This window comes from Scyliorhinus torazame, chromosome 8 (genome assembly GCF_047496885.1).
Source record: "Scyliorhinus torazame isolate Kashiwa2021f chromosome 8, sScyTor2.1, whole genome shotgun sequence".
NCBI lineage: Eukaryota > Metazoa > Chordata > Chondrichthyes > Carcharhiniformes > Scyliorhinidae > Scyliorhinus > Scyliorhinus torazame.
In genome coordinates, this window is record NC_092714.1 from 25715618 (window position 1) to 25734749 (window position 19132).

At 48.5% G+C, this 19132-nt stretch overlaps 1 protein-coding gene across 3 annotated transcripts in view; it reads right to left on the bottom strand.

The window, feature by feature from the left end:
- Positions 1-2660: 2660 nt before the first annotated feature.
- Positions 2661-19132, bottom strand: part of LOC140427693 (interferon-induced GTP-binding protein Mx3-like) — an 86820-nt gene continuing 70348 nt past the window's right edge. For all 3 annotated transcript variants that reach the window (XM_072513200.1, XM_072513198.1, XM_072513199.1), the window contains 3 exons: positions 11369-11445; positions 7465-7665; positions 2661-4734 (listed from right to left, as the gene is read on the bottom strand). In XM_072513200.1, coding sequence (XP_072369301.1) covers positions 4507-4734; positions 7465-7665; positions 11369-11445 — 506 coding nt within the window. In that variant the 3' untranslated portion in view covers positions 2661-4506. The remainder of the gene's footprint in view (positions 4735-7464; positions 7666-11368; positions 11446-19132) is intronic.

A 19132-nucleotide genomic window follows, 5' to 3' on the forward strand; every position in this document is an offset into this window, starting at 1 on the left:
GTCTCGTGCCACTGGTAGCAATCCTGAGATTACTACCTTTGAGGTCCTACTTTTTAACTTATCTCCTAACTCCCTAAATTCTGACTGTCGGACCTCATCCCGTTTTTTTACCTATATCGTTGCCTATATGCACCACGACAACTGGCTGTTCACCCTCCCCCTTCAGTATGTCCTGCAGCCGATCTGAGACATCCCTGACCATGCACCCGGGAGGCAACATACCATTCGGGAGTCTCGTTTTCGACCACAGAAACGCCTGGTCTACTCCCCTTACGATTGAATCCCCTCTGACTATAGCCCTGCCAGTCTTTTTCCCACCCTTCTGTGCAGCAGAGCCAGCCACGGTGCCATGGGCCTGGCTACTACTGCCTTCTCCTGTTGAGTCATCTCCCCCAACAGTATCCAAAACGGTATACCTGTTTTGGAGGGAGATGACCGCAGGGGACACCTGCACTGCCTTCCTGTACTTTCTCTGCCTTTTGGTCACCCATTCCCTGTCTCCATCACCAATCCTAATCTGCTGTGTGATCAACTCACTGAACGTGCTATCTTCGACCTCCTCAGCATCGCGGATTCTCCAAAGTGAGTCCATCCGCAGCTCCAGAGCCGTCATGCGGTCTAACAGGAGCTGCAGCTGGACACACTTCCTGCACATGAAGGAGTCAGGGGCATCGGCCGCCTCCCTGAACTTCTATTGGGGATTGGGGGTTGGCATGCAGCAGCTGGACCCTCTCGACCAGGGGGTCGGTCTTATGGCTCCTCGTATGTTTCCGGAGAAGGACAGGTCCCAGAGTTGTCGGCCAGGATGGAAGCGAGACCCCGGAGATGGACTTCCTAGGGAAGACAAACAGTCGTGAGGGGTCTCGTTCGTGGCTGTGCAGAGGAGCGATCTAATGGAGTGGAGTGCGTCGGGGAGGACCTCCTGCCAGCAGGCAATCATAAGAACTAGGAACAGGAGTAGGCCATCTGGCCCCTCGAGCCTGCTCCGCCATTCAATGAGATCATGGCTGATCTTTGTGGGCTCAGCTCCACTCTCTGGCCCGTACACCATATCCCCGAATCCCTTTATTCTTTAGAAAGGTATCTATCTTTTTCTTAAAGACGTTTAAAGAAGGAGCCTCAACTGCTTCACTGGGCAAGGAATTCCAGAGATTCACAACCCTTTGGGTGAAGAAGTTCCTCCTACACTCCGTCCTAAATCTACTTCCCCTTATTTTGAGGCTATGCCCCCTAGTTCTGCTTTCCCCGACCAGTGGAAACAACCTGCCCGCATCTATCCTATCTATTCCCTTCATAATTTTATATGTCTCAATAAGATCCCCCCGCATCCTTCTAAACTCCAATGAGTACAGTCCCAGTCTACTCAACCTCTCGTCATAATCTAATCCCCTCAACTCTGGGATCAACCTAGTGAATCTCCTCTGCACTCCCTCCAGTGCCAATATGTCCTTTCTCAGGTAAGGAGACCAAAACTGAACACAATACTCCAGATGCGGCCTCACCAACACCCTATACAATTGCAGCATAACCTCCCTAGTCTTGAACTCTATCCCTCTAGCAACGAAAGACAAAACTCAATTAGCCTTCTTAATCACCCGTTGCACCTGCACACCAACTTTTTGCGACTCGTGCACCAGCACACCCTGGTCCCTCTGCACAGCAGCATGTTTTAACATCTTACCGTTTAAATAATAATCCATTCTGCTGTTATTCCTCCCAAAATGGATAGCCTCACACTTGGCAACATTGAATTCCATCTGCCAGACCCTAGCCCATTCACCCAACCTATCCAAATCCTTCTGCAGACTTCCGGTATCCTCTGCATCGGGAGACCTCTAGACCGAAGGGCAAGAAAGAAGGACGGCCTTCCGTACCGTCGCGTTCCCCCTCTCCACCTGCCCGTTTCCCTGCGGATTGTAGCTCGTAGTCCTGCTCGAGGCGATGCCCTGACTGAGTAGGTACTGACGCAGCTCATCGCTCATGAGCACGGTGCCCCGGTCACTGTGGACATATGTAGGGAAACCGAACTGGGTGAAGTGCCTTTATAACGGTGGCCGAGGTCATGTCGGGACATGGGATAGTGAAGGGGAAGTGGGAATATTCGTCAATGATGGTCAGGAAGTATATATTACGGTTGGTGGAAAGGAGTGGTCCTTTGAAGTCGATGCTGAGGTGCTCAAAGGGCCGGGAGGCCTTTACCAGGTGGGCCTTGTCTGGCCGGTAGAAGTACGGCTTGCACTCTGCGCAGACCTGGCAGTCCCTGGTCATGGCCCTGACCTCCTCGGTGGAGTAGGGCAGATTGCGGGCTTTAATAAAGTGGATAAGCCGAGTGAACCCCGGATGACAGAAGTCAATGTGGATAGCCCGAAGTCGGTCGTCTTGTGCCCTGCGGGACAGGGCATCTGGGGCTTGTTGAGCTCCCCAGAACGATACTTAATATCGTAAGTATAGGTGGAGAGTTCGATTCTCCACCTCAAGGTTTTGTCATTTTTTATTTTGCCCCGTTGTGCGTTGTCAAACATGAAGGCAGCCGACCATTGGTCGGTGACGAGAGTGAACCTCCTACCGGCTAGGTAGTGCCTCCACTGCCGCACAGCTTCCACAATGATGTCGTTGTGTAATAAATTGATGTACCATTAATCCACTGCTAGACGATGAGAGCGCGAGAACATAGGCTTTATTACACAAGAACCTGCCTGCTTGAGATCGCTGTAACAACTGAGCGCCGCCCCCAGGCGGCCGATCTATCCACCGTCCGGCGGGGGGGCCAGAGGCGGAGCCCACCAGGGTTCCAGTACACTACATGGAAAAGGGATCATATTACAGTACTCTACAGACAACTTATTCTGGTGAATACATTCACCTCACCTTCTAAACCGTGACCTCTGCCATCTAGGACAAGGGCAGCAGATGCTTCAGAATACCACCACCTGCAAATTCCCCTCCAAGCCACACACTCACCTGACTTAGAAACATTTCAGCACGGTAGCACAAGTGGCTAGCACTGTGGCTTCACAGCGCCAGGTTCCCAGGTTCGATTCCCTGCTCGGTCACTGTCTGTGCAGAGTCTACACGTTCTCCCCATGTCTGCGTGGGTTTTCTCCAGGTGCTCCGGTTTTCTCCCACAAGTCCCGAAAGACGTGCTTGTTAGGTGGATTGGCCATGCTAAATTGCCCTTAGTGTCCAAACAAAAAGGTTAGGAGGGGTTATTGGGATAGGGTGGAAGTGATGGCTTAAATGGGTCGGTGCAGGCGCGATGGGCCGAATGGCCTCCTTCAGCACTGTATGTTCCATGTTCTATTTCATCGTTCCTTCACTGTTGTTGGGTCAAAATCCCGCAACACCTCAGCAGTATTGTTAGTCAACCTATACCATGCGGACAACAGTGTTCAAGGAGATTCTCACCACCACCACCTTCTGAAGGGCAACTGGGGATGGGCAATAAGTGTTGACCTAGCCAACGATGCCTGCATTCCGTGAACAATTAAAATAAAAACTTCTTTGGCCCTCCACCTCCCTCCCTCCTTTAAAACTCCGCGAGAAAGTTGGGTGTCTCCCTCTTCAGCTTAGTGGCCATTGTTGTCTTATTATGCACCTGCAAAGTTACCTGGGACATTTTAGACATTTAAAGTTGATGAGTAAATGGAAGTTTTTTGATGGGGGAACAGGAGTAGGCCATTGAAACCCTCCAGCCTATTCTGCTGTGCTTTTAGATCATGGATGATCCATACTCGAACTCCATGGGCGGGATTCTCCGCGTACCAGCGGGGCAATTTAGCGTGGCCAATCCACCTAACCTGCACATCTTTGGGTTGTGGGAACGAAACCCACGCAAACACGGGGAGAATGTGCAAACTCCGCACGGACAGTGACCCAGAGCCGGGATTGAACCTGGGACCTCGGCGCCGTGAGGTAGCAGTGCTAACCACTGCGCCACCATGCTGCCCCGTACTCTTGTGAAATTAACAACTGATGTTTATCGGATTTTATTTTGACCTACTTCCAGTGAAGCGTTTGGTGGTTGTCACATTCTGAATTGTAACAGATAATGACGCACAAGACAACACAATCTGCTGCTTTGGAACCTGAAGGAAAGAGATTCCAATAAGATGCCTCAACGACAAGTTAAAGTTCTCCTGATCACCCAGTTCTCTGTCCTAAGAGGGAAGCGGAGTCATGTGGACAAGGGAATCCCAGGGTTCAGTCCATGGACTTGTCCACGTTAACTGATTTCAGCCAAGGTGACACTCTGAGCTGCTACAAGGTTGGGGAGAGTAAATCCATCCGGGTTGATTCAACCGATGTCTTCCCTGTGACTCCTGGCGAAAGATGGTACATGTGTGTGACCTTGAGTGAGGAAGATACCAATGTACTTCCAGCTCAGTTGAATATTTTGTTGTAACTGACTTTCAAAGCTCAAACAGGAATAAATGAAGGAGAGAAAAATAGGCAAGCAAAAACAACACATCACATTCAACTATTTGTTCATCTGCGTTCAATAAGCACTTAAGCATATTCCAGCAATATCTTTTGTGCTTTTTTCAGCCGATCTATTTTGCTTTGAAGGGCTTCTCTCTTCCTCTTAGTATCTTGGTCTTCATACAGATATTCATCGATGCGGTCTCTATCTTGGATGAGTTTGAGCATCTCGGTCTGCAGTTTATCAGTGAATTGCTTCAGGATATGATAGGATATCACCAGAGGAATCTGGTCAGCCAGCCGACTGGAAGCAATCTAGAATTGGAGACCAAAAATGAAGGTTGAGAGTTATGCATGAGCTCTGTCTGCTCCACTTGTGTTTCACCAAATTTACCCAATTAATCGAAAAACCGTGGCAAAGGCTGAAGTAATATGGCCAAGTGGTTGTGTTATCAGACGATAAATCTGGATGTCTGATCTGATGGTGTGGAGATATGGAGCGCGATCTTCAAAATGTTTCTAACTGAGCTGGATTTGTGGGTGTTTCCTGACAGCCGTCCCGGGGAGACTGCTCCTGGTATCTAATGCAAATTAGGGCCGATATTGATGCCCCACGGGCTTCACGTCGGAAATGACTGTCCCGCCAGCTGAATTGTCTAGACTGCGCCCCGCAGCTCTCCGCTAACAAGGGGGAGGTGTAGTACTTAAGCCGATTGCACAGAGCACACCCCCAGATGGCACACAGTCATGTCACCAAGGAGATCTGCACCACGATTCGAAGATGCTGACCTGGCCAGACTGTTGGATGCGGTGGTGTCCAGGATACCCTGTTTCGTCGAGGGGGGTCAGAGGGTCAGTCACAGGGCAGCCAGTGCCGCCTGGGTGGCAGTGGCCATGGATGTCAGTGCGGGGAGTGTCACAAGGTGGACCGCCATCCAATGCCGCAAGAAGCTCAACAACCTCCATCGGACCGCATCGGCCCCTTGGCACCATCGCCACCCCGGCCACCACCGACTCCACCCGATGACCCTGCGGTTGGTACCGCACCATTCCCCCCTCAGCACAATACCGTGCCTGTGCCCCAGCACACCCTGGCACCCACCTGCGCACCCCACCCATCACCAGCAGCCGTGCCCACGCCTGTCCCCCACCGTAGCCCTCTCACACCCACGATGCATGAAGCATGCGGCCCACGATGCCCTCTCTTTGTCCCCGCAAGAGAAGTTGGCCCCTAACAGACAGGAAAGGGCCCTGACGGGCAGTGGGGTGCCGGCAATCAGAGTTCTCACACACCCCGAGGAACGGGTCCTGGAGATCGCGGGGGTGGCCGAGGACAGTTCGATCACCGACGTCGAGATTGGTCTGTGCCTCAGAGATGAGTATCCAGCGGCCCCCACCCAGATGACCCATCACACATGTGTTGTTCTTGCCAGACATAATGATCCTTCCCACCCATTGACCGCATGTCTATTCTCCTGCAGGATCTCCGTCTGATGGTGCTGGCCCTCCCAGGAGAACACCTCGGAGGAGAGCTCCGAGGATGCCATTGTCAAGGCATTACGGCTATCATCCCCATCCCCATCGGCTCAGAAACACATACCTTGGTGGGTGCAAGTAGTGGACAGGCTTCCGGGGCACAATCTGGTAAGCACCGCACAGTTGCTGATGCACATCAAGCTTGCTCTCCCGAGTTCCCCCCCTCATGACCACGGTGACGAGGCTTGTGCCACTGGCAAGTTGGCCAGGGCCCTCCGTCCCCAGGCCCTCCAGGGGACAACCGCCAGGGGCATCAAAGGCCAGTTGTGGAGGGCACAACAGACCACCACAAAACAGGCGACCGTCCGGCTGGTGTACAGTAGGGCACTACCAGAGTGGTCGAGCTATCAGAACTGCATTTTAAGCAGTCCGATGCACCACTCTAAGACAGCCCGGGTCGCCACATGGCCTTTGCTATATCGGATCTCCACATCGGTCAGTCGTTTCTGTACTGGTATCATTAACCAGAACCTAAGGGGATACCCCTTATCCCCCAACAGCCAACCGGCCACCCTGAGGTGTCCCTCGAAGATCGCGGGATCTCCAAAAGCCCCAGGATATAGCTGCCGTGCACACTCCTTGGGAAGCGTGCACATACCTGCGTGATCTTCATGTGATGGTCACACACAAGCTGAACGTTCAGGGAGTGGTACCCATTCCTGTTAATGAAAGCGACAAGTGATCCATCTGTTATCCCCTGGAACTGGGTCATAGAATCATAGAATTTACAGTGCAGAATGCAGGGTCATTCCAGCAATGGCGGAGAATCCTGCTGCCCGGTCATTTTGATGGGCTTTGTTCAGGCCAAAGTTTATATGGTCAGCTGCCTGGGCAAACAGGGCATCCGGGCTTCAGGGATGCATTTGTGGGTCGTTGGTTGGGACATGCCGCCCTGGAATGAACCCGAGGCGCAAAAGGTTCAGGGCTGTGATGCCCTTGACAGCCACCGGGAGTGGATAGCCTCCTCCTGCATGTGGTGCCAAGTCCGCACAACATGGCACAGGTGACACACCTTCCCCTTGTTGAGGTGGAGGCACTTTCGGCACATGCTGTCCGACAGCTGGATTTGGGCGGCACGGTGGCACAGGGGTCAGCACTGCTGCCTCACAGCTCCAGGGTCCCGGGTTCAATTCCAGCCTCGGGTGACTGTTTGTGTGGTGTTTGCGTGGGTTTCCTCCGGGTGCTCCGGTTTCCTCCCACACTTCAAAGATGTGCAGGTTAGGTGGATTGGCCATGCTAAATTGCCCTTAGTGTCCAAAAAGGTTAGGTGGGGTTATTGGGTTAAGTGGAAGGGTGGTGGCGTGGGCTTAAGTAGGGCCGGTGCAGACTCGATGGGCAGAATGATCTCCATCTGCACTGTAAATTCTATGATTCATCATGTCCTTCTCTGCTTCTTTTGTTCATCACTTTAATGACACAAAATAGGAAACTAATTGATTGGCAGGCATTAACAGTACACAATGCAGAGAGTTAATCTACGTGTTTTGGTTAACCTGATGGCATGTTTACCTTGTAGTACGTTTGTACGTGGTATGACATTTCCTGGATGCTGGCATTTGTAGTAAATATTAACGTCTTGCCTTTCATTGTACTTAAGTGCTGGCTGTAGATGCTGTCCTGGGAGTAGACCATATTTTCAATCTTGAACTGCGCCTGCAGCATCTTCTCCGCTTCACTCTCTTCCTGTCGGCTGATGGACTCAATTTTGATCTGTACACAAAGACAATAATGTGCACTAGACTAAAACCAGACTGAAACTAGACACTTCTTCCGGACATCGTCTCAAAATCGCAGGATCCAGCCCCTGATCTCATGTTTTGATCACAACCCATTCATTCTACTTCTAAAAATAAATTGCAAGTGGATGTTAGCTTTTGACATTAGTGGGTAATTGGTTTGGTGGTAAGAGGCATCGAGTAGTAAGAAAGGGGATGCATTCGCGGCAGGAGGCACAGCGGTTAGCACTGTTGCCTCATGGGACCAGGGACTCGGGTTCGATTCCGACCTCGGGCGACTGTCTGTGTGGAGTTTGCACGTTCTCCCCATGCCTGCGTGGGTTTCCTCCGGGTGCTCTGATTTCCTCCCACAGTCCAAAGATGTGCAGGTTAGATGGATTGGCCATTCCACATTTCCCCTTAGTGTCTGAAGGTTAGGTGGAGTCACGGGGATGTGACCAGTGGGGCGAGATTCTCTGGCCTCTCCGCGGTGTGTTTCTCTGCAGTGGGAGGCCGCCTGCCAACGGGATCTTCCAGTCCCGCCCTTGTCAACAGGATTTCCCATTGAATCCACACTACACTGCTGGGAAACCCACTGGGGATGCACCGTCGTCGGGACTGGAATATCCCGCTGGTGCGAACAGCCGGAAGATCTGGCCCAGGGTGCTTCCTACGTACAGGGGTCTCAGCTTTTCTCCAGACACATCTGTGACTGAGACGAAAGAAGGGAGAGGTTTATTTAAATCCCAGTTTGTGGATGACACAAAGTGATGAATCACAAAACATTGTGTAGATGGGGAGTAGAAAGTTTAACAGGGACTCAAACTGTAACAATCTTAAACATTCACTCCCTGCGGGACTGGCATTTCAGATCTGCCGTGTTCACCATCTACAAGATGCACTGCAACAATTCACCAAGGCTCCTTAGACAGCAGCTTCCAAACCCACAAACGCTGCCACGTAGAAGGACCAGGCAAGCAGATACATGGGAACACCTCTACCCACAGCTTCCCCCCCAATCACACACCACCCTGACTCGGAACTATATCCCCATTCCTTCAATGTCGTTGAGTTAGAATCTTGCAACTCCCTCCCTAACAGCACTGTGGCTGCACCTACACCACATGGACTGCAGCGGTTCATGAAGACGGTTCACCACCACCTTCTCAAGGGGCATTTAGGGACAGGCAATGAATTCTGGCCAAGCCAGCGATGCTGGCATTGCAAGAAATTTACAAAAGATAAAGAAAAGGTGTTAATAAGGCTAGCAGGTAGAAAGGTCGCCAGGCCCGGGTGGGATGCATCCTTGATTGCTGAGAGAGGTAAGGGAGCATATTGCGGAACCGTTGAAAGAAATTTTCCAAGCCTCTCTGAACACAGAATTAGTCCCGAGGGATTGGAGGATTGCAAATGTGACGCCGTTGTTTAAGAAAGGGGCAAAGGATAACCCAGGAAACTACAGACCTGTCAGCTTGACATCAATAGTGGGAAAACTGATGGAGGCCATAATACGGGATGAGATAAATATGCACTTAGAGAAAAATAAGTTAATACTCGACAGTCAACATGGTTTTGTCAAGGGCAGGTCATGTCTGATAAATTTAATTGAGTTCTTTGACGAGGTGATAAATGCAGTGGGTGAAGGTAGTGCTGTGGATGTTGTTTATTTGAACTTTCAGAAAGCATTTGATAGAGTGCCACACGGCAGGTTGGTTAGCAAATTAAAACTGTTTGGGATTGATGGGGCCTTAGCAGCATGGATTAGAAGTTGACTAAGAGATCGGAAACAGAGGGTGGGTATAGATGGGCATTTCTCAAACTGGAAACAAGTTGAAAGTGATGTTTCCCCGGGCTTAGTGTTGGGATCCTTGCCTTTTCTGTTTTATATAAATGATTTAGAAGTGGGTGTTGAGGGCAAAATCTCTAAGTTTGCAAATGAGACTAAGCTAAGGAGAATAGTGAATTGTGAGGATGACGCTGAGCGACTTCAGAGGGACATTGACAAGTTGGCCAAATGGGCAGACACCTGGCAGATGAACGTCAATGCAGTGAAATGTGAGGTAATCCGTTTTGGTGGAAGAAACACGGGGAGACAATATCGGCTCAATGGTGCAATTTGAGAGGAGTACAGGAACCTCGGGGTTCAAGCGCCTCATTCTCTGAAGGTGGCCAGGCAAGTTGAAACAGTTGTTAAGAAGGCTGAGAACATCCATTGGTTTATAAATAGAGGCATAGAGTATAAAAGCAAGGAAGTGATGCTACACCTCTACAAATCTTTGGTCAGACCACATTTGGAGTATTGTGTTCAGTTCTGGGCACCTGATTTAAGGAAGGATGTTAAAGCCCTGGAAAGAGTTCAGAGGAGATTTACGAGAATGACACCAGAAATGAGGTGGTTTAGATACACGGAAAGATTGGAGAAATTGGGCTTGTTCTCCTTGGAGTAGAGTAGATTACGAGGCGACCTTATTGAGGTGTTCAAAATCATGAACAAATTTGACAGGGTAAGAAGGATATTCTGTTTCCACTAATTGGTATGTCAGTGACGAGGGGTCACAATTTATAAATGGTCAGCAAGAGAGCTGGGAGTGAGATGAGAAGAAACCTCTTTACTCAGAGAGTTGTTGGGGTTTGGAATGTGCTGCCTGGCAGAGAGGTGAAGGTGGGTTCCACAGGAGGTTTCAAAAGAAAGCTGGATACGTGATGGATTGAGAGGGCTACAGAGATAGGACTGGGGAATGGGACTATCTAGGTTGCTCTTTTGGGAGCCGGTGCAGACACGATGGGCCCCTCGTGTGCTGTAAATAACAAATAAAAGGGTAATCAGAAAGACAAATGGACCGTTGGCTTTAACCTCAATGTGGCTGGACTACAAAAGGGGAAGGGTTGATGCTTTGTTTCTGCAGAGATTTATCAGACCTCATCTGGATGACCTCACTCAGTTTGGGCATTGCAACTCCTAAAGGATCTATTGGCCTTGGAGGTTCAATGCAGATTCACCAAAATGATACCGAGACTTTATGGGTTGAATGATGAGGTTGGGTAGTATAAACGTCGATATTCGCTTGAGCACAGAATGTTGACGGCTGATCTGTTTGAGGGTTTATAATGATAAAGTGATTTGAGGGGGTGGACACATATTTGCTGCTGGGAAGATCCACAGCGACGTTAACACTGGAACGTGGCCATTTCTGAGTGGAAGCAGGAAGCACTTTGTCACTTGAGAGGTGATAGAAGTGGGCAAGATCTGTGGAGAGAAACAGACTCTTCAGGTTCAGATAACTGGTGAAAGGTCATCTCGAACTGAAGCATTAACTCTGTTTCTCTCTCCACAAGACGCTGCCTGACCTGCCGAGCATTTTCTGCTTTTATTTCCGATTGCCAGCATTTGCATTTGCAGTGGAAGGTCAGAGGTCGAAACCTGGAACTTTCTCCCCATAAGACTGTTGGGTGCTGGGTCAGATGAACATTTCCAGCTCAGAATACCACGGGATATGGAGGTCGAGAACACCCACTTTGGAATTGAATAATGGGCAGGCTCAAAGGGCTGCCCGGTCGGTGCACCCATGTTCATAAGTGCAAAAAGACATTAATAAGTTAGCAATAAACAGTTTGCCACTGGTAAAACCTCAATCATTGGCTACAAATAGTCAAACCTCATGTAAATGTCTTGTTATAATGATACGTTTTTACTGTACCTTGGCAGCTTTCAAAATGTTGCAAAAGGCACTGAAATGTTGCTCGGCAATAGCAATAAAAGCTGTTCTTGTAATTTCTGCAACAGGAAATCGGAGACAAAATCACATCTTCCGCTCACAGCCCATTATCCAGTATGAGGTTCATTTTTAGATTTTCATTTTTCTTAATGCTTAGCTTATTAAAAAATGATCTTCTTCGTGGTCTATATAAACACAATTCAGGGAAAGTCCCCCCTTTTTTGGGAGCTTGCTGTTCAGTAAAGTCAGACCGAGACATAACGGGAGGGATCTTCCGTCCCGCCGCACCCGCTTTCCAGTGCGGCGCACCCCCAGTGCCAGCAGTGGGATTCTCCGTCCCGGCAGCCGGCCAATGGGGTCTCCCATTGCGGGCATTCCCGTGCCTTGTGGAAATCCGCGGGCCGAGCGCGCTACCGGCGAAACGGAGAATCCCACCGGCGGCGAATCCAGCTCGGCTTCAATAAAAACTGAAGGGATTCGCTGGCCTCGCCCGCCCGGCAAGTGGAAATTTCCGTCGGAGGTCAATGGGCCTTCACACGGCCTGCGGGACGCCCGTGGCGATCTTGCAGAGGGCGGGGCGGAAGTATCCAGCCTAAATCTGTCCACGGCAAACACATCTGCAGTAAGTGTGTGCAGCTGCAGGAACTTTGGCTCAGAGTTATTGAGCTAGAGGCTGAGCTGCAGACACTGTGGCGCATCAGGGGGGGGTGGGGGGGGACGTTACCTGGATGCTTTGGATCTCTGGAAAGGATGGCGAGTACAAGTCTAACATTAAGTCAACGCATGAGACTGGACGTTACAAATAAAATAAAAGCATAAAGATAAGGCTCTGTATCTGAATGCATGAAGCATTCAAAACAAAACAGACTATCTGGGAGCTTGCATAGAAATAGATAAAGAGGATGGATCAGTGGTTCGCACTGCTGCCTCACAGCATCAGATACCCGGGTTCGATTACCGCCTTGGGTGACTAGAGTCTGCACGTTCTCCCCGTGTCTGCGTGGCTTTCCTCTGGGTGCTCTGGGTTCCTCCCACAGTCCAGAGATGTGCGGATTAGGTAGATTGGTCGTGATAAATTGCCCTTGGTGTCCAGCATACGTTTTGGGGATGGAGCAGCACAGACAGGGGAGTGGACCTTGGTCGGGTGCTCTTTTGGAGTGTTGGTGCAGATCCGATGGGCCGAATGGCCTCTTTTTCCACTGTAGATATTCTATGATTCTAAGTATGATTTGATAGTAACTACAGTACATGGCTGCAGGAGAACATGGATTGCCGCCAGAATATTGAAGGGTACAGGAAATTTAGGAAGGACAGGAAGCCAGGAAAAAGTGGAAGGGTGGCTCTGTTAGCTAATTATGGTATTAGCTCAATAGATATGGACAAGCTAAGTTCAGGAAACAATGTTAAGGGCCATATGGACTTGAAACATTAATTCTGTGTTCGGAAAACAAAGGTAGTTTTCAGGGACTTATTCGGAAACCTTAGAAATAAGGTATTGTTTTAAGTGAGTTTAATTTCATGTTTCTGTGCCTGGAAAGATAAAATCTATAGTTGGATTAATGCTGGACAAAGGTGTTTTATGTGTGGGGGTTGGTTAAGTTCCAACTGTATTTCTATTGTGCTTATAGAGGGCTACAGCGTAAAGAATAAATAAAAGGCATATTCATGTGATTGTTGATTAGCAACTGGGGCTTTGTACAGTAGAGAAGCTTTTAAGTTTTAGTTTATCTAATTTCATTGCAGTTGGAGAAGGTTCGTTAGAGAGAAGGAAGCTCTCACAGCTCTGCTAGAATCAGTTGACTTATAATGCTAGAGAGAGAACATCTCGGCTTTGCTGGAAGTAAAGACATACCATGGATTAATGGTTAAGAAAAGAATGGCAGAGATCTGAAGTAAACCATGTTAAGGAAACTAGAGCAATTAAGAGAGGTTTCCAAGAAGTCTGAGGTTAAAGAAAGAGCACTGTTTAGCAAAGACAGTCTGAACTGAGAAGGAGGTTGGGATGCCAGAAATATATCTGAAGTGATTTTCATGTTTGTAAGGATTTACAACAGTCTGTGGAACATGAGTTGAAATAACTATGGAAATCAGTAACTGGATCTCAGAGTTTGTGTAAAAGCAGTGAAGACAAAAAAATCTGAAAAGAGTTGGTTTGAACCTTGACTGGGTTCGCTGGTAAACAAAGAACAAAGAAGAACAAAGAACAATACAGTACAAAGTCTTACAACACCAGGTTAAAGTCCAACAGGTTTGTTTCGATGTCACAAGCAAACCTGTTGGACTTTAACCTGGTGTTGTAAGACTTCGTACTGTGCTCACCCCAGTCCAACGCCGGCATCTCTACATCAAAGAACAATACAGCACAGGAACAGGCACTTCTGCCCTCCAAGCCTGCGCCGACCATGGTACCTACCGAAACTAAAACTGTATGCACTTGCGGAGTCTGTATCCTTTCATTCCCCCCCTATTGATAGATTTGTCTAGATGCCCCTTAAATTTCACTATCGTACCTGCTCCCACCCCCTCCCCAGGCAGCATGTTCCATTTAATTACCACCCTCTGTGTAAAAAATATGCTTCGCACAGCTGTTCTAAAATTTTACCCACACACTTTAAACCTCTGTCCCCGAGTACTTGACTCTCCTACCCTCGGACAGAGCATCTGACTATCCACTCTGCCCATGCCTCTCATAATCTTGTAGACCTCTATCAGGTCGCCTCTCAACCTCCGTCGTTCCAGTGAGAACAGACCGAGTTTATCTAACCTCTCCTCATACCTAATGCCCTCCATACCAGGCAACATCCTAGTAAACCACTTCTGTACCCTCTCCAAACCTCCACATCCTTCTGGACAATATTCCAAATGAGGCCTAACTGAGATCCTGTACAGCTGCAACATGACTTGGCAATTTTTATATTCAATGCCCCGATCGATGAAGGCCAGCATACCATATGCCTTCTTGACCACCTTATCCACATGCGTTGCCACTTTCAGTGATCGGTGGACATGCATGTCCAGATCTCTCTGCCATAAATACTCTGTATCCAACTTACCAGCTCTCCTCTGACCCCATGTGTCTTCACCTTTTGTACCAGTCTACCATGAGGTACCTTGTCAAAGGCTTTATTGAATCCATTTCTACAACATCTACTGCCTTGCCCTCATCTATGATCTCTGTCCCTTCCTTGAAAAACTCGATCAAAATTAGTGAGTCACGACCTCCCTTTCACAAAACCATGCTGTCCATCACTAATCAGTCCATTTGTTTCCAAATGTGAGTAATCCTGTCTCTAAGGATCTTTTCCAATAATTTCCCTACCACTGAAGTAAGGCTCACCAACCTATAATTTCCTGGATTATCTCTGCTGCTTTTCTTAAACAATGGAACAACATTGGCTACTCTCCGGTCCTCTGGAACTTCATCGGTAGCCAATGGGATACAAAGATTACTGTCAAGGCCCCAACAATTTCCTCCCTTGCCTCCCTCAGTATTCTGAGGGAGCAGTAAGTGTGTCCCAATCAATGTAGGGAAAGTTAAAATCACCCACCACAACAAACCTATTGTTTGTGCATCTTTCCAAGATCTGTCTGCATATCTGCTCCTCTATCTCTCAAAGAACAAAGAACAAAGGAAAGTACAGCACAGGAACAGGCCCTCCGGCCCTCCAAGCCTGCGCAGAGCATGCTGCCTGTCTAAACTAAGATCTTCTGCACTTCTGGGGTCCGTATCCCTCTACTCCCATTTTATTCATGTATTTATCAAGATGCCCCTTAAACGTCACTATCGTCCCTGCATCCACCACCTCCTCTGGCAGCGAGTTCCAGGCACCCACTACCCTCTGTGTAAAAAAACTTACCTCGTACATCTCCTCTAAACCTCGCCCCTCACACCTTAAACCTATGCCCCCTAGTAATTGACCCCTCTACCCTGGGAAAAAGTCTCTGACTATCCACCCTGTCTATGCCCCTCATAATTTTGTAGACCTCTGTCAGGTCGCCCCTCAACCTCCGTCGTTCCAGTGGGAACAAACCGAGTTTATTCAACCGCTCCTCATAGCTAATGCCCTCCATACCAGGCAACATCCTGGTAAATCTCTTCTGCACCCTCTCTAAAGCCTCCACATCCTTCTGGTAGTGTGGCGACCAGAATTGAACACTATACTCCAAGTGTGGCCTAACTACGGTTCTATACAGCTGCAAGATGACTTGCCAATTTTTATACTCAATGCCCCGGCCAATGAAAGCAAGCATTCCGTATGCCTTCTTGACTACCTTGTCCACCTGTGTTGCCCCTTTCAGTAACCTGTGGACCTGTACACCTAGATCTCTCTGACTGTCAAAACTCTCGAGGGCTCTACCATTCACTGTATATTCCCTACCTGTATTAGACCTTCCAAAATGCATTACCTCACATTTGTCCTGAATCCCGCTGGCTGTTAGGAGGTCTGTAGTAAACCCCCAACATTGTGACAGCACCCTTCCTATTCCTGAGCTTTACCCGTATTGCCTCGCTGCCTGAACCCTCCAAGGTGTCCTCCCTCAGCACAGCAGTGTTCTCCTTAACCAATAATGCAACTCCCCCTTTATCTTGCCTGAAGCATCTAAATCCTGGAATGTTTAGTTGCCAATCCAGTCCCTCTTTCAACCATGTTTCTGTAATAGCAACAACATCATCATTCCACGTACGAATCAAAGCTCTAAGTTCATCTGTTTTACCTGAAATACTCCTCACATTGAAACTAATGCAGTTTAGCCCACCTGCCCCGCTGCGTTGAACAACCACTCCCTGCCTGCTCTTCCTCTTAATCCTACTGGCCTTAGTCTGTCGCTCTCCCTCAGTTATTTCTCCCGCTGACCTACTGCTCTGGTTCCCACCCCTCTGCCATACTAGGCAATTCAATCTGTTGCTCTACCTTGCACTTTTCTCCTCACTAGCTTTTGTTTCTATCCCCTCTTTACTACCCTGTGACTTCCTGCATTGGTTCCCATCCCCCTGCCACATTAGTTTACACGTGGAGTAGAAGCTTTTTTGACAGTGTTTCTTGGAAGTCCTAGTCTGGATTTCAGAATGCAAACTGCTAAGGGAAAGCATATTTATGAGAGAGGATTTTAAAGTGTGTTCTTGGGAGTGGAAGTTGGAAACTCACAAAATCACAGAACCACTCCCCCACCCGATCACTGTAATCCCACCTAACCTGTATATCTTTGGGCACTAAGGGCCAATTTATCACGGCCAGTCCACCCAGCCTGCACATCTTTGGACTGTGGGAGGAAACCGGAGCACCCGGAGGAAACCCACGCAGACACGGGGAGAAAGTGCAAACCCCACACAGACAATCACCCGAGGTCAGAATTGAACCCGGATCTCTGGAGCTGTGAGGCAGCAATGCTAACCACTGTGCGACCGTGTCGCCCGTAACAACAATCACGTGACAATCATCGGGGGGGGGGGGGGGGGGGGGGGGGCTTCCGAGGCGAAATCCAGACACCAACTTGGGTTCAGAGCGAAGTGTGTAGTTGACCACAATCATATTGTGTGCTTAAAAGGTACTTTTGTGTATTATTTCGTGCCAATCCCAAACCCTGTGTGTAATTGTTGTGCTAAAGTGGGGGATAAAGAGGTATTGTATTATAATGCAACTTTTTATGAGGTGTTGGAGAGGCAAGTTTTGATCAGGAATAGTCAGCATGGCTTTGTCGGAGGGAGGTCATGCCTAACAAATTTGATTGAATTTTCTGAGCATGTAACCAAGTGTGTAGATGAGGGTAGTGCAGTTGGTGTGGTTTACATGGATTTCAGCAAAGCCTTTGACAAGGTCCCAGATGGGAAGCTTGTGAAGAAGGCAAATGCACGAGGGATACACAGTAACTTGATATGGTGGATTTAAAATTGGCTTTGCTGAAGGAGATGGAGGGTGATGCCAGACGGCTGCTTTAGTGACCGGAAGCCAGTGTCCAGTGGCGTGCCACAGGGATCTGTGCCGGGTCCCTATTGTTCATCATTTATATAAACAAATATATGACTCTGTAGGGGGTAGAATCATTAAGTTTGCAGATGACACAAAGATTGGCTGGGTGGTTAACAGTGAGGTTGAGTTTCTTGGGTTACAGGAAGATATAGACGGGATGGTCAAATGGACATGATGGTGGCAGTTGGAATTTAACCCTGAAATGTGTGAAGTGATACACTTTGGAAGGAGTAATGTGACAAGGAAGTATTCAATGAGAGGTCTGACACTGGGAAGTTTTGAGGAACAAAGGGACCTTGGTGTGTTTGTCCATAGATCTCTGAAAACAGAAGGGCAGGTTAATAGGGTGGTGAAAAAGACATATGGGACACTTGCCTTTATTAATCGCGGCATAGTTTACAAAAGCAGGGAGGTCATGTTGGAGTGTATAGAAATTTGGTGAGGCCACAGCTGGAGTATTGTGTACAATTATGGCCGTCCCATTATAGGAAGGATGTGATTGCACTGGAGGGGGTGCAGAGGCGATTCAGCAGCATGTTGCCTGGGATGGAACATTTAAGTTATGAAGAGAGGTTGGATAGACTTGGCTTGTTTTCGCTGGAGCAGAGAAGACTGAGGAGCCAACTGATCAAGGTGTACAAGATTATGAGGGGCATGAACAGGATGGGTAGGGATCAGCCGTTCCCCTTAGTTGAAAGGTCAGTCACGAGGCGACACAAGTTCAAGGTGTGGGGCAGGAGGTTTAGGGGTGATTTGAGGAAAAAACGGAGGATGTGATGGTCTGGAATGCACTGCCTGGGAGGGGGGTAGAGGCGGGTTGCCTCACATCCTTTAAAAAGTACCTGGATGAGCACTTGGCACGTCTTAACATTCAAAGCTATGGGCCAAGTGCTGGCAACAGGATTAGGTAGGCAGGTCAGGTGTTTTATGCTTTAGTGCAGACTATTCTGCACTGAATTATTCTGTGATTCCGTCATAAAAGCTGAACTGGCAAAAGTGAATTGGCAAATTAGGTTAAAGGCTAGGCCAATAGAGATGCGGTGGTAAACATTTAACGAGTGGTTAACTAGGAAGGGAGGGCAGCACGGTGGCGCAGTGGTAGCACGACAGTCTCCCGGCGCCGATGTCCCAGGTTCGATCCTGTCTCTGGGTCACTGTCCGGGTGGAGTTTGCACATTCTCCCCGTGTTTGCGTGGGTTTTGACCCCACAACCCAAAAATGTGCAGGGATAGGTGGATTGAACATGCTAAATTGCCCCTTAATTGGAAAAATGTATTGGGTACTCTAAATTTATAAAAAAAACTAGGAAGGTTAAAGATAGTATCAAACTTAAAGAAAAAGCACAATTATGCAAACGCAGGTGGAAGATCAAAAGATTCGGCAGAATATAAGGAACGCCAAAGGCTGGCAAAAGGATGAATAACGACGGGAACATTAGAGTAAACCAGCCAGAAATATAAAAACAAATAGGAAGCTTTTTCCTGAATATTTGAAAAAATCTAACGAGTTGACAAAGTGAGCATTTGTCTTATTGACAGTGAGTCTGGAGAATTGACAATGGAAAAAAAGGACATCCTGACTTGGAATATATCACCGTTCCTTCACTCTCCAAATTCCTGGAAACCCCTTCCTAAGAGCACTATGGGTGTACCTGCACCACATCGACTACAGTGGGTCAAGAAGTTGGTTCACCAACAGCTTCGCAAGAGCAATTAGGGATGGGCAATAAATGCCGGCCTAGCCAGTGAAGCCCATCCTGTGAAAGAATAACAAAAAA